Consider the following 14864-nt stretch of genomic DNA (forward strand, 5'->3'; position numbering starts at 1 on the left):
CTTGCTGAGTGGATACAGCTCGGTCACCTGTCACATGTCTAAATGCAGCACTTCAGCTGTCACACAAACCCTACATCTGTTCATAGAACAAGTTGGACAACATGGCTTCAAGATGCTCGATTCTTTTAAGAGTGTGGTTGTCCAGGGTAGGATGAGCACATCTCAATCACATCAGATCCTTATACATTAACATGCGATCAAATGTTCTCTCTCCGCGTGCGACGCTGTGATAGTCGATGCAAGTCTCTGCGGGGACCCTCAAGGGTAACAATGTCGATATCACGGTTACAGGGACCTTAAACTTCTTTGTCTGACTGAGAATTCTACAGTCTCACATGTCGACGAGACGCATTGGTTGCTATTACCTAGCAGATGGCGAATACGACTCGCCATGAACAAGGCTTGATCTAGAAGTTGGATGTCTCCAACTCAGCTTGTCCCATGAATTGGACACCTTGTTGTTGTGTCACAATTGACAAGTCACTGTGCATATTGAGGAGTACATCCTACTTCTCATTTGCAGAAATTGGAACTGGGTTCCGTAATCTCGACTATTGCGGAACAATAAATCCTCACAGTTATAGCTGTCGCAATAGCTTACGGCGAGCCGAAATCTGGCATTGACTGTGAGGGTAGGTTGCCTATCCTCGTGGCTGACTGGGCTTCATCGCAAAGAACCTCCAATGGAAGTTATTGGGGGTACTTCCGATTTTGACTGCTATCCCTAAGTGGTAGCACTTGCAGTACTTCTGCTAGGTAATCTATCTGGAATATAGCCATGGAGACACCTGCTGCCTAGGTTATCTCGATCAAGTATCACCTCAAAATAAACCGAAGCTTAGTACTCTAAATTCCCGTTCTACTAAGAAATCCACTGGTCCGTCTCGAAATGAACAACCGCAATTGCGTACATTGTTAGACTCCCGTACATAGTGCACCGCCAGACTCTACCCAAACTATCAATGACCACCCTTTTACCAGCGCTAGAAGCCGACGGGGAGATGGTCATCGTCAATAGTACTCTCGACGAAGGGCTCATCAGACACATACCGATTTCTTCTAACTACCACTTATGACTAAGGGTGGCAAGCATAATATCAAAACGGTGCGTCGTTATTGCTATTGTTATGCAATTATTGCCGTCTTTCTGCTCTATGGCGAAATGTACTCACTGTGACATCACAGTCACTATTCGTTCATCCCAACTTGAGGCGACACATAGATCTAAACAACATACACCTACCAAAACTATTTCAAGATTCACTGTATTGGCCACTGTTTTGTTTAACTGTAATGTAAGCATGAGTTTTGACCTCCCTTCTGTTAGCGAACTGAAACGCGCGGCCGAGGTTGGCCAGCGCATCACACCCGAGGATGTCTCCGTTATAGCACAAGCGGAGAGCGAGTTGACGGGCAAAGGGCCTGTGAGAGGAGGACCTGCAGGTTAGTTCTTTCGATAGTAGAAAACAGGAGAGCCTTCGATGTTGATCGCGCTTTAGCAACGGCGCAGAGTCTGGCAATGCGGCAGATGAACTTTGACACGAAGTTGGATGAGATCTCGAGGAAGCCCCAGAGTCATATCACCCAGGAGGATGCACGAGAGATCCAAGCTACGGAGGTCAGTCTCCCACTCGCTGATGTTGTTCTTCCATGGCTCTGATAGGTTTTCAAGGGTCGTGCGTTTAACAAGCCACCTGGCGCGGGCTCCGTCGCCGCTCAAGTTCGCTCTATTGCCAACCGCAACGAGGCACTGGGCCTTCCACCCATCAACGCAGGCGTTGCTGCATATGTGACTAAGGATGACGCACGAGAAGCGCAGAGAGCCGAATCGTTCGTGTACGGAGGCCAGAACCCCTCGGGCGGGATGGCAGCTCAGATGCAGGTGAGCGGAATGGCGGGTTGGGCGTGGGTAATCAGACTAACAAACTGCTAATATCTAGAGCGCTGCCGATAAGATAGAGCATGTCAGAAGAGTCAGCGGTCAGGATTGATTAGGAGAGATCTTTGATGGTAGGAGACTCCACCGTGCGGATGTTTTGTGTCTAGCTTCCTCTTGTGAATTCGAGATACGACGGCATGACAAGGAGAGTCTTAACCCTTCATAAGGAAAATGATTCATCTCATAGTACAGAGTACAGAGTATATATAGATTTCTATAGTTCAGCCTTACAACTTGCCAGAATTTAGGTCTCAAAACCTCATGAAATTTCAGACAAGCCTTAGCGTTGGGCACCGAAACGAAGGAAAAATTTCGGTTGGTGAACTTTAACAACTTAGATACGGATGGACTGTCCAACTGAATTGCTCTGTTCAATGACAGAGAGCATATTTTTGTAACGACTCGATAATTTAGAACGCCGGTGGCTTGTACAGGACTTGACTCTCCCATCAATGACCAGTGTGGATTGGGGAGGGCGGAAAATGCATCTCACTGGGGCCATGTGAGCACCGCCAGCTCGAAACTGAGTTTCGCAGAACTGGTAAAAATAGGAGAATAACCAAGCCACATAATCCATACTCGGCGAGCATTATTATTTTTGGGGCTGAAGGGGTCAGGAAGACCCAACAGCCTGAGCCTCTGACGTTTTTATCCGTAAACTCTGCTCTTTCTCGAGTATATTCCACGACAGAAAGATTTCAAATCCCCGGTGCACTGTGATCGCTGTGTTGATATAACCCGGCCTACTGCTTGCTTGTTGATATCAGAGTTCGCATAGGCACCAAGTACCTTTCTTTCGGAAGGCGTCAGCAGTCAGCACAATGATGAAACAAACTGTTTTCACCACCATTACGCCCCTCCCCTCGTACATCAGCAGAGACATAGTTGTGGAGACATTGCATAACCATAAGGAGATGATAGAGCTGAATCCTCTGGTCATCAATTTTGCTCGGTGCAAACCTCCCAGCTTCGCACCAGCAGACGAGTTCCACACAATTTGGTACGAGTTGACCGACAGAATCTCATATCTACCTGGCGGGCTTCTTCACGGCAATGTCAGCTACAAAGGCTGTTTCCATGATCTTCCACGCGGCCTGCAAACACACGTCTATGCACCGACAGGACTCGACATTCGGGATAAATGGACTGTCTGCGGGAATATGCCGGGTGAACCTCGCGAGACCATCGAGCTGGGCTTACCAGAGGCCCCCAGGGAGGGATTGTACCTTCGCGAGGACGTCCAGATGCGATGTCAGATTTGGGCCACGAGCTTTGTCAAGAAGACCCTGAAGAAGGCACACTCAACGCTGGTCGATCGATTAATCATGAAAGCAAATCTTCTGGAAGAACAACGTGCGGACAGGAACTCTGTCTCCTTGGTTTCTCCGACCTCATCTTCGCATAGATTCTCAGTAGCGTCCGCTGAATTACCAGTGCAGGAGTATGGTCAAGCAATGCATTCGCCCCGTGAAAAATGGCAGCAGGTTCATGGAATGAATGGTGCAGCCAATAAGAAAAATTCCCTCCCATCGGCCAGCGAGCTTCCTGGGTCATTACGGCCTGGACAGCTATCCGGCCAGGCAACACCAGCAATACAAATTAATGGCGTGTCTGAATCCAACATATCGGGGCAGCGAACAGTGGTATCCCAGAATCAGGAGAGACACTCGCGCCGGTCGTCGTATCAGGGAAAAACACTCTATGAACTGGAATAGAAAGATCAACGGAATGTGATCGAAAATCCCTGTGCGCATCTGAGTGGTCGTGTTTATTTTCACCCTTGGAATACCCCGCCGATGGAGGAAGCTATTAGCCGTCTGGATAGGTGATGCGCGAGCCCAGATCTTGCCTCAATCCAAATGGTCTCGGTCCGTATCAATGGGTACTCCGTCCCTTCAGACTCGAGAAATAGACTGGTTTGAGTCACTTAAGAGGATAGCATTTGTAGTGCATTGTTGCGTCCGGGCTAGGTTGCCGGCCAATTGACCTGGAGGAAGCGTGAGGATCCTGATTCGGAAAATGAAGCTCCAAGAGGACCGGCTCGATCTATCGTTAGTCAGATACTTCAAAATGTGAGTAAGGTATTATCCGTGACTAGCCCACCCACACCGCTTCCCGCTGTGGGTGAGCTACACCGTAATCACCAATTTCACCGTAATCACCAATTTTCGATATTTTGAAGCTATTCTCAACACATTGGCTGACTATCTAAGAAAAAAACATCACTATTTTCATCTGCTGCCCCTGCTGATCCATTTGATACCAGATTCTCTTGTGTAGGTGCTGGTGGTGGGGGTTTACCATGCACTTTCTCCCACTGCCTTTGTAAACGCCTCTCTTGTGCAGCAGCATCTTTGGCCTTCCTTAAAGCAATTGATCGATTCGCATCACGTACTTTTAGTATACCATCCTGACTGAGTGGCTTAACATGTCGCTTAGTGTGTTGGCGCCGTAGGGGGGCTTACGCAGCCCTGATTCGATTGATTGTTTCATTCGCTATAGCCAGATGCTCAGCAGCAATTTGATTATATTCAAATATCCGTTCAAGATTCCGCTGTAGCTTTGGTGTAAGCAGATCTTTATGCTTAGATAGCTTTGCCTGATTCTTCTTAAGGGCCTGAATCGTCCTTAGAGGGGTGATATCCACACTAGATGAGGAGATAGGTGGTGGAGAGGGTGTCCCTCTAAGGCATGCATCAAGATCAGGCGCGTAGACATCTGGAATTTGTTCCCATGCCTGGATAGCAAGATTGTCGACTATCTTACTACCATCAACAGGCCAGATACCACGATCTTTGAAGGCCTCACGGATAATTCGTTGGTTGAAGGCTTTCTCCCGTACAGGTCCAATCACCCGTAAGAATTCTGACTTCCCTACTGGCTCACCAGCCCAGTAAGATAGCTCATTATTTATACGTCGGAAGTGTTGCTTATAGCTCAAGAATGGCTTGCCATCCAGTGGCTGGCAAAGGTGTGTTGTATGAGGAAGGAATCCAAAGGGAATAACCCCATTATCTTCGCATGTCTGTAAGAAATCAACAGTAAGATGGGAGCCATGACCATCAAATATAAGTATTCGTTTCTCTCCTCTCTTTGTACGCTCATTTGTTGCCTTGATAAAGCTTTGAGGCCATTGATGGGCTAGTTCATCTGATATCCAGCCATTGGCTTGCGTAGCTATCGTTGTATTTGGTGGTAGGGCCTCGCTCTCGTTAAACCAACATTCCATGAAGATCCCGTTGCCTTTAGGAAGCAAGAAAGGTCAGAAAAGAATGGTCTAAAAGAGTAGGAGCTTGCCTTTAAAGATAAACCATGGATCCATCTGCCAACCATCTGCAGCAATACATTCAATAGTTGTTATATTCTCACCCTTCTCAGATTCAGCAAGATCAAGGCAAGAACCTTTTAATCCAATCACATTCCTTGCCTTGCCTTCGCCAGGTCGGAAGCCACATTCATCAAAGTTGTATACCAATCGTGGTGGTGTATCTTTAACCACATTGGCAAGCTGATTATACCAATTCGCTAGTAAACCAGCATCCTCAGCCTTGATACACTTTGATTCCTTCGTCTTTTGCTTCACAGGGCCCAGATTGAGGTGTTCTGGGAGTCGTTTTTCAAAGCGATATGCCCATACCCTACTAACCTGTCTAGCTTCACCAGCGCGTTGAAGTGACTGATTTGCAAACTCTTCTAGTAGCTTAGGTGTCACTGGTATGTTATGATCTCGCATCCAGACTATCCACTGTATTAAGGCTTCCTCCTGGTACCCATCAAGTGCTTTATTCACTGGTTTCCGAGCTATACGAGCCTGTCTGCCCTTTTTGATGCAATCACGTAGTGTTGAATAAGGAACGCCATATTCACGCGCAATCTTGGAGATATTCGGTTTATTTTGGGCCTGAGCGGCTTCGCAGGCCTTAAGGAGGTCAGATTCATTAAATTTAATAGATTTAGGCATGTTGGGTGGTGGGAATAGCTTCGAAAGGTCAAAATATCGAAAATTGGTGATTACGGTGAAATTGGTGATTACGGTGTAGCTCACCCACAGCGGGAAGCGGTGTGGGTGGGCTAGTCACGGATAGTGGCTTTGCTGTCTTGCTTCAGCTCGTTGGACTGCTTGTCACCGAGCCTCTTTTTATGCAAGTGTGACAAATCTTTGCGCGGGCTAGGAATAGGAATCCCAACAGGGGCAAAAGGACGCCAATCAGAGCTCATTGTCGGGTCAACGGAGATATTTGAGAATGAAACTTTGTCCTGTTGATTTGAAATAATGTGATAACGTCCCAGTAAAATGTGGTCCCTGTAAGTGGTCTGTTGTTGATGATTCTGATCCAAAAAGCCGACTGCGAGGGGCAGCCACCAGCAGATCAATTGCAACTCCACGGCAGCTTTGAACTAAAAATGTCCAGTGACAAATACTGGTCAAATAGCTCAATATCAGGGCCGAATCAGGAGACCAAATGGTAATCCAGCAGCGGAGCTAGAATGCGCTACTAGAGCTTTTTGGCTAGTAGAAGAAATGAGCTCGGCGCGACAGTGACGCAACTCTCTCTGTTTCTACCGCGGCACCCCTCCTCCATCATTTTTTCCAGAGCCAAACATGACCGATCCTCGCGGCATAAGCTTCATTTGCTCAATCAAGGGACGCCACTAGTTGTCAAATTAATGGCTGGTGGTTCCAAATCAGATGGAGAAGGAGGTGAGAGATTTGGGGGTATAAATAACCCCCCTCATCGCCATTTCTCTACAAAGGTACTCAACTTTGAGCACCCTGTTGACTCTTAACGTGATACATTTCCTCCAATCAATTATTATCAGTCGAATTAGCCACAATGCCTCTTACTGGTCACTGCCTCTGCAACGCAGTCACTTACACTATTGATGTGGATCAGCCCGCTTTGGTTGGATATGACCACTGCGATGACTGCCAGCGTCAGACTGGCTCAACTTACTGTACGTTGTCAATCTTATTCTTAATGTGTTTCAGTTCTTGAGACATCAATGTATAATCGTTGTTTGCTAATGGCTACACCCTCCTGCAGCGCTCGTTGCGGTCGTTCCCAAAGACAAGCTGAAGATCAATGGCCCTATCAAGAGCTTCGCTAAGAACGGAAGCTCTGGAAAGGCTGTTCATCGTATGTTCTGCTCGGAATGTGGTTCGCCAATTGCCCACGACCCGGACGCTGCCCCAGAGATCATCGCCATCAAGGCTGGGACCCTGGACATAGAGATCAAGAAGAACCTAAAGCCGGTGCGTGCATTAAGAAGGCGGGCTATCGGATTAAATATGCTAACTACATACGTCCCTGGTAGGATACGGAAATCTGGACCGTTAGCAAGCTTCCTTTCTGCCAGGAGCATCTGGCCAAGCCTTTCGAGCACATGCCCCAGTAGATGGGACGAAAAAACGAATCTTTGACGGTCAGACTGAATAGTCACTTCAGTACACGACGAGCCCAGCAATACGAGCACGGAGCTTGGGTTGGAAGACACCTTGTTTCTACAGGGGACTGTACTACTTTCATCGAACCAGTGGTCTCACATGTTTGGAAGCGAGTTGTATTAACTAAATATGCATTCCAAATTTTTCAAAACCCAATCTGTCGCAGTTGCCATCCTCTCAATCTACTCTTGAGGTAAACGCTTCAGGCTATATTGTATCATCAGGCACTCTATTTGTTCAGTCAATCATTGGATAATACTCAGCAAGCCAAATATGGCTGACAAGTTGCTTGGGATAAATAAAGCGGACCCTGGTGTAAATCCCCTACTAATGTCCGGAACAAAGTGCCGCACTTTAGCTTGCTTGCTCCCATCCTCCTTCAGGACGTGCTCAACACACCTGAGCTATGGCCTGGTCGGCACATTTCTATACACACCCCTACTATAATAGGAGCACATTGACCGAGGGAGCATCTTCAACGGATTCAGAACATAGCCACCATGTCGTTTGGGACCCTTCACATCAGAGACTCGCGCACCAACGCGGAGTATGAAATCCCAATTAGACGAAATGCAGTCGTAGCGATGGACTTCAAGAGGATCAAAGCCCCAGCAGCTGGCGCAGATCGAGCGGATCAAGTCGACAGTGGACTACGCGTGCATGACCCCGGTTTGCAGAATACTACTGTTGTCGAAACAGAGATAAGTTTTTCGTGCGGAGCTCTGAACTTTTATGTGAGACGATGCAGTTGACAGACTGACGCTTTTTAGAGATCATTGGAAGAGACTCCTTTTGTATCGTGGGTATACTTTGGAACAGCTATGGGACAGCGATTTCGAAGATATGCTGCATCTCCTTGTCTGGGGGAGTTATCCTACGGCATTGCAGAAGAAGGAATTGAGCCGGAAGCTCTCGGAGGAAATGACTATGGTTCCCAAAAGCGTGCACAGGACCATAGAAACACTGCCGTGATTCTTCCATGTCATCAGAAGGTCCGAGTCCAGACTAACAAAGTGAACCATACAGAAGGACCACATCACCCCTGCCTCTTATGTTAGTCGGACTTTCGGCGTGTCTAGCATACGTTCCAGAGAGTATTCCTGCATCAACCAAACCCGATCTTTACCAAAGCAACAGCAATGTGCTCGACCGCGCAATCATTCGAACCGTTGCAGCCTACGCGGTTGTTTTCGGGCTGGTAAACTGCCATCGAAGAGGGATCCCGTTTGCACAACCCTCTCGCCACACGTCTTACCTAGAGAACTTGTTCCATCTGGCGGGCCTGGTAGATCAAACTACTGGACGCCCAGATCCAACAAAGCTGTCATGTTTCCAGCGCTTTGCCATGCTCAACGCGGACCATGGCATGGCTCTTTCTGTTTTTTCAGCACTAGTCACAGCATCATCTCTCACCGACCCTATATCGTGTCTGATAACAGCAACAGGGGCAGCATTTGGCCCACTGCATTTCGGTGCTACCGAGTCAGCCAACCTTGCGCTGCGGGTGATCGGAACGCCAGAGAACGTCCCCAACTTCATTGAAGAGGTGAAACAGGGCAAACAAAGACTTTTCGGATACGGACATCGCTCGTACAAGGGAGTGGATCCCAGAGTTGCTCCAATCAGGTCCATTCTGAAGGATCTAGACATGTCCTCGAACAGTCTTTTAAAAGTCGCCGAGCGGATAGAGCAGGTTGCCTCTGCCGACGACTATTTCAGAAACAGGGGACTCTATCCCAATGCTGACTTCTACGGGAATTTTGTCTTCACAGAAATGTAAGAGTCCTCTTTGAGTTTAGGCTCAAGAGGTGATACGTTGGCTAAGGGTGTCTGTAGAGGGTTCGAACCAGACATGATTCCGGCCGCCATGATGGCCCAGCGTATCATGGGAGTAATGGCACACTGGCGGGAGTATATGTGTAAGCCTTTGCAACAATCTGTAAGATATCGGCGAGTTTCTCACATTGACTACATTTAGTGAAACGCGGCAAGTTGTTCAGGCCGTCTCATATCTATACCGGGGAAGTCAAGGAGGACAAGTCCCTGCCAAAGATATGAAGATGGATTGCAGACGCCCAGATATTCAAAGTAAGCTAGGTCTATGCGGAGTTTTTTATAATCAGAAAAGATGATCGATGTTCTTAAAGCTGACACGTACAAATATCGAAGCGTAGAATACGCCTAGTCACTCGGCTAATATGACTATAATGCGCCGGACTCTCGTAGTTTGATGTGTTTAGATAGAGAGAACTATGCTTGATATGAGGTCGAAAACAATTTAAAAAACATGGTTTCTGTCAAAGAATATATTCTGCAGGTTCTCATGTGTAGTCAGAATACCACACTATGACAGGGCGATCGAGTATCTCTCAACCACCAGCCACGGACTCAACACCTCTGCTCTCCTCTCATGCAGCATCACAGCGGTTTTCAGTCTTCACAAATGGACAGAAACGCCTCATCATTCTTGCAGCTGCTCTAGCCTCGAGCTTCTCACCTTTCTCGGCCAACATCTACTATCCCTCTCTCAATTCCATCGCGGCAGATCTACATGTCACGAGTTCTCAGATCAACCTGACAATTACTACCTACATGGTATCTCTCCTTGTTGATCTGGTTCCGTTCTGATTACTGATGCAAGACAGATATGTCAAGGCCTCGCTCCCTCCTTCATGAGTTCCTTCGCGGACCAAGCCGGCCGACGCCCAGCATACATCGTCTGCTTTGTCATCTACATCATCGGCAACATTGCCCTCGCGCTCCAACACAACTATATCGCTCTTCTAGCCCTCCGCGCCGTACAGAGCTGTGGAAGCAGCGGCACTGTCGCACTCGCCTCTGCCGTGGCAGCGGACGTCATCACATCTGCCGAGCGAGGCATGTACATGGGGATCACCTCGCTTGGCAATATCCTCGCTCCATCCCTAGGCCCAATTCTAGGCGGTTTCCTGAGTCAGTACCTAGGCTGGCAGGCTATATTCTGGCTTCTTGCCTTCGCCGCAGTAACCTTCTTCATACCACTAGTCATCTTCTTTCCGGAGACTTGTCGCACGATTGTCGGAGACGGGTCAATCCCAGCTACAGGATGGAATCAGTCAGTCTGGAACCGGTGGCACAAACAACAGACCATTGCTACTTCCAACTCTGACCCCGAAGGCACCCGAGACACCTGCCGCGACTCCCATCCACGGCTTCAAAAAACAAACATCGCCATCCCAAATCCCCTGTCCACCATCAGCCTCCTCTTCCAACTCCCCACAGGCCCCCTCGTCCTTGCCAACGGCATAGTCTTCGCAAGCTACTACTCCGTCACAGCCGGCATTCCCTCCCAATTCAAAGCAACCTACGGACTAAGCGACTTAGGCATCGGCCTCAGCTTCATTCCAGCAGGCCTAGGTTCCCTCCTCAGCGCAACCTTGAACGGCCTAATCGTTGACTGGAACTACATCCGCCTCCGTCGCAAAACAGGCGACATCATCTCTAAAGACCAGAAGCAAGACCATGGTGCATTTCCCATCGAGAGGACACGGTTGCAGATCGGGCTTCCTATGACGGTACGTTGCGTTGCACCTTCTGACCTCCTATACTTCACCAGGGTTGTAGTTGTAGTTGGAATTGCAACGTGCTGATAAGTAGCAGGTCGCAGCAGCACTTTCAGTTGCCTGGTACGGCGCACTGATAGAAAGCAAACCCCCACTGAACATTGCGCTGGCCCTTGTGCTCCTCATCTCATTCTGCATCACGGCTGCATACAACGTGATGAACGTCCTCATCGTGGATCTGTACTACACCACGCCGGCGACCGCCATGGCGGCCAATAACCTCGTGCGATGCTTCCTGGGCGCAGCCGCCACGGCCGTCATCCACCCGATGATACTAAAATGGGGTAATCGGACTACGTACTTGGCTGTGGCGGGAGCGATGTTGAGTGTGAGTCCGTTGCTGGGGATGGTCTATTGGAAAGGACTGGTATGGAGACGCAGGAGGATTGCAGGAATTGCAATTGCTGGATGAGAAAAGCGCATCTAAACGGTTTATTCATACTTGCTTATTATTTGCCGGAAGTATTCAAGTTACACAGCGCTCTTTGCGGTAGTTTTGGCATCCTGCTGCGTATAAATTCATCTGTCAGGTCTCTGGCTCTTCGAGCAAGCAGGTAGTCGATCTATCAAGATTTCGACCAATATTTGTGTAGACTGTACTCATCATGAACACGCTCATCTCACTCATCCTATTCACAGCCATATCCTCAGCACAGTGGGCTCTACCCCAGGGAACCCCCACTCTCCAGATGCGATACCCCTCGACCCCCTGGATCTCCCCCGGCGATACGATCAAACAACCAGGTACGTCCATCACGATTCTAGTGACTGATATGAACAATGAAGCTCATGCTAGTGGAGACAAACAGACGCCCTCCCAATTCCGTGCATCAGAACTTTGAACCTCAACGCCGCTCGCACCTACCTCCTCCTCTTCGTCGACATCGACGTGGTCTTGGAAAGCTGTTCAACTACAGTCTTACATTGGTACCAGCCGTACATGACGGCATCCGCTACTAGTCACTGTGATGGAAATGAGAATGGATGGCTAGTCAACAGGACCTCTACTGGAGCGGAATACATCGCTCCCCAATCGCCACCGTATACACGCCACCGATACGTCTATCTTCTCTACGAACAGGACCCCGACTATGTGTTCCCGGACTGTTTTGGGCACATTTTCCCCCCGACAAGAGAGGGGAGGGGAGGATTTGATATCAAACAGTTTGTCGAAGTTGCTGGATTGAGACCGCCTGTGGCAGGGAATTTCTTCTACGTTGACAACGATGCGGCAACGACGACAACAACGGCGTCGGGAGGATTGGTGCCCACCACAACGTGGTTCATATCGGCCCCATGCAGGACTGCGGAACCAAAAAGCACGGGCTTCAGTCCCATGGGGGGGACTTACGAGGTCGATCAACAGCAGGTGGTCATATAATCTCGTGTAGGACAGTCAACGTGTTCCAAGGCCGTGGCTGGAACTTTACATACGTTGCTCGATGAAGCAAATCAAATTCGAGAAGTAGTCAAATCAGACTGTTTTTGGACTCTCTGTCCAAATGTGATATGCATGGAGAAATAGAGACGTTGCTCTGTGTAACCATCAGCACACATCAGCATTGTGCAATTTCCCTTAGACTTGCAACGCACATGCAGACCATGCAAGTATCGCCATCAATGTTAAATTGCTAGCCTCGGTCTTCCAAGTCTCCACATCAACTCTCCGTGATACATGAACCATGTAACATGAATGCCGGAGGGCTGCAGTGCCAATACTACCTCATGGTCTGTTCGCACCCTCAATAGTCTCAGCTGAAGGGAAATGAGAATAGCAAGAGATGTCCTAGTCCATCGACATATGGAAGACCGTCAGTGCCAACTTTCAATCAACTCGTATATACAAAGCACGGTAAGAGAATGAATTGGCTCGAACAGGAACACACCTGCTACCCTGAACAGTATCTACATTCTCGGTCGTTCCTTTCCTTCGTCGGGATGAACAGAGACAAACAACCCAAGCCATCGCCCGATCGACTTCCTAAGAGCGTCAAGGTGCGTTCGACCTGCAACGCATGTCAACAGGCCAAGATACGCTGCAGTCATGAAAAGCCATCTTGCCGACGGTGCCTGAAGCATAACATCGAGTGCATCTACAGCATGTCTCGACGGCTGGGAAGACCTGCGAAGAGGAGGGAGTCTCAATACGCCGGCCTTCCGCCGGATACGCAACGCGTCGACGCTCGATGTCACCAACAAGACAAGAAGGGGCCGGCTTCCAAGAAAAAAGCAAAGGAAGGCCAGGATCGTAGGAAGGACGATGAAGACGACTTCCCACAGAGACTTGCTGAAACAGTAGCTTATGACACCATGGCCGTCGACCAGACTGTGCTAGATGATATCTCCCTCAATGACACTAATCTGAGTACGTCGACCTTTAGCGAAAGGGACCAACCGCCATCATTTGCAGGTAGTTTACGCTCTCTCAGAGATATAATCAGGCCAAGTCATTGACGAAAATGTATCCTATAGTCAGCGATGCCATCGATTTCTCCTCTGACAGCTGGCTGCAAGAGTTTCTCTCTCAGCAAGGTCCTGAACTTTTCCAGGAGACTGATCTCTTTGATGCGCCGGCGCTCGAAAACCCCAAAAATGATAAGCCAATGACTGTCCCGAAATGGGGATACAATGACTCGGAGTCCTCGCTCAAGAGCTTTTCCACGTCGTCGCCGGTAGGAGAGGATCCTCCGCCGACGGTAAGCCTTTATTTCGCGGAAGACCCCATGCCCACCGAGGCAGTTACCAGCAGTGCCCAATATCCTGCGACAATCCAACCCTCCTATCCTGAATTCCTCAGGAAAGCTGCTTCAATCAAGCCTCAGCAGTTCTCAATAGCAGAGGCGTTGTCTGGAAAACCTTGGACTGCAACAGAACAAGGCAATCTGCGTGCCCATTCAAGAGCTTGGAAGCGTCTGAATGACGCTGATTCTCCAAAAAATAACCATTCTCCGAGCCTCACGCCCGTGAGTTCTGAGACAAATTGCCAGTGTCAATGTCAGTGCCCTGAACAGATCGTCAGAGAGCTCATCCGTATAAACATATGTGCCTCTCGATCAGGACCATCACCTACGATTGATTCCGTCTTGGGTTCTCAGCGAGTTGTCCAACAATTGGCAGAAACTATCCTGCAATGTGCTCTGTGTTCCAAGACACGAGTTAATATCCTCATGGTGGTGGTTGTCAGCATTGATAGTTTAATCACAACACTTGAAGACCTCATATCCGGGGACGCCCGTTTGATAGAGGGTGCTTTACCAGGGTTACACGATCATATGCAACTCCAGCCTGATTTCGGGCAGGACATTGCGCCGGATGGGAGCAACCGAAGTCACGCAGGTGGTATTGTCCATTTCAGGGCCGAGGTAGAAAATTGTCCTTTGATGGTCGGTGGCTTCTATGTTCCGCTGGAGGAGAGATGTCGCTTCGTGCATCAGGTGCTGTACGCAAGGCTGAGTGGACTATTGGCCATAATCCGCCGCATCAGGTATTGCACGCAGCAGATGCTGACAACATCTGCTTCGCGTGGAAGGCTGAGCATGATGATGGAGACGGATCGGCGATTACAGCTGTTTATGATGAGGATGAGGATGCTCACCAGGTGACGATGATAGTGGGTACTGTAGCAATATACCTGTCTATTGAGGCAGACATAGTGGCATAGTCTCTTCAAGCAATGCCTGAATGCTTCATTAATATCGACTTGCAATGTCGAAAACCGTAATGCCAATGACTGAGGATCGGTGATTGAGTCTTTCTTCTGATCAGTCTGAATCGGCCTGTCCCTAGCTCTCTCATTCAGCGGTGTGCAGTTTACTAGAAGATTAGAACAACACTGACACCAGTCAGCATGATCATGCCCCTGTGCCAAATACCACCG

General features: G+C 48.8%; 7 protein-coding genes across 7 annotated transcripts; all 7 read left to right on the forward strand.

Annotated features, from left to right (window-relative positions):
• Positions 1 to 1301: 1301 nt before the first annotated feature.
• AFUA_2G15270 (uncharacterized protein) lies at positions 1302 to 1933 on the forward strand (the record flags this gene model as incomplete). Its single annotated transcript, XM_750769.1, is given in 3 exon segments — positions 1302 to 1443; positions 1461 to 1618; positions 1664 to 1933. 3 exon segments carry the CDS (start codon positions 1302 to 1304, stop codon positions 1931 to 1933), a joined length of 570 nt encoding a protein of 189 aa, XP_755862.1.
• Positions 1934 to 2216: 283 nt separating this feature from the next.
• Positions 2217 to 4030, forward strand: AFUA_2G15280 (uncharacterized protein). Its single transcript, XM_750770.2, has one exon. It carries the CDS (start codon positions 2761 to 2763, stop codon positions 3652 to 3654), a length of 894 nt encoding a protein of 297 aa, XP_755863.2. The 5' UTR covers positions 2217 to 2760; the 3' UTR covers positions 3655 to 4030.
• A 1794-nt stretch (positions 4031 to 5824) lies between these two features.
• On the forward strand, positions 5825 to 7748 carry AFUA_2G15290 (GFA family protein). Its single transcript, XM_750771.2, has 3 exons — positions 5825 to 6895; positions 6985 to 7193; positions 7256 to 7748. Exons 1-3 carry the CDS (start codon positions 6775 to 6777, stop codon positions 7334 to 7336), a joined length of 411 nt encoding a protein of 136 aa, XP_755864.1. The 5' UTR covers positions 5825 to 6774; the 3' UTR covers positions 7337 to 7748.
• Positions 7749 to 7885: 137 nt separating this feature from the next.
• Positions 7886 to 9363, forward strand: AFUA_2G15312 (putative citrate synthase; the record flags this gene model as incomplete). Its single annotated transcript, XM_001481630.1, has 4 exons — positions 7886 to 8097; positions 8156 to 8353; positions 8412 to 9161; positions 9222 to 9363. The coding sequence occupies 4 exons, from the start codon at positions 7886 to 7888 to the stop codon at positions 9361 to 9363; spliced, it is 1302 nt and encodes a 433-aa protein (XP_001481680.1).
• Positions 9364 to 9731: 368 nt separating this feature from the next.
• AFUA_2G15320 (uncharacterized protein) lies at positions 9732 to 11399 on the forward strand (the record flags this gene model as incomplete). Its single annotated transcript, XM_077804219.1, has 3 exons — positions 9732 to 9980; positions 10031 to 10939; positions 11025 to 11399. 3 exons carry the CDS (start codon positions 9732 to 9734, stop codon positions 11397 to 11399), a joined length of 1533 nt encoding a protein of 510 aa, XP_077660380.1.
• Positions 11400 to 11592: 193 nt separating this feature from the next.
• On the forward strand, positions 11593 to 12368 carry AFUA_2G15330 (YbhB/YbcL family Raf kinase inhibitor-like protein; the record flags this gene model as incomplete). Its single annotated transcript, XM_750775.1, has 2 exons — positions 11593 to 11731; positions 11797 to 12368. The coding sequence occupies 2 exons, from the start codon at positions 11593 to 11595 to the stop codon at positions 12366 to 12368; spliced, it is 711 nt and encodes a 236-aa protein (XP_755868.1).
• Positions 12369 to 12847: 479 nt separating this feature from the next.
• On the forward strand, positions 12848 to 14648 carry AFUA_2G15340 (Zn(II)2Cys6 transcription factor domain-containing protein; the record flags this gene model as incomplete). Its single annotated transcript, XM_750776.1, has 3 exons — positions 12848 to 13352; positions 13460 to 14326; positions 14422 to 14648. The coding sequence occupies 3 exons, from the start codon at positions 12848 to 12850 to the stop codon at positions 14646 to 14648; spliced, it is 1599 nt and encodes a 532-aa protein (XP_755869.1).
• Between the last annotated feature and the right edge of the window lie 216 nt (positions 14649 to 14864).

Source organism: Aspergillus fumigatus, chromosome 2 (genome assembly GCF_000002655.1).
Source record: "Aspergillus fumigatus Af293 chromosome 2, whole genome shotgun sequence".
Lineage (NCBI taxonomy): Eukaryota > Fungi > Ascomycota > Eurotiomycetes > Eurotiales > Aspergillaceae > Aspergillus > Aspergillus fumigatus.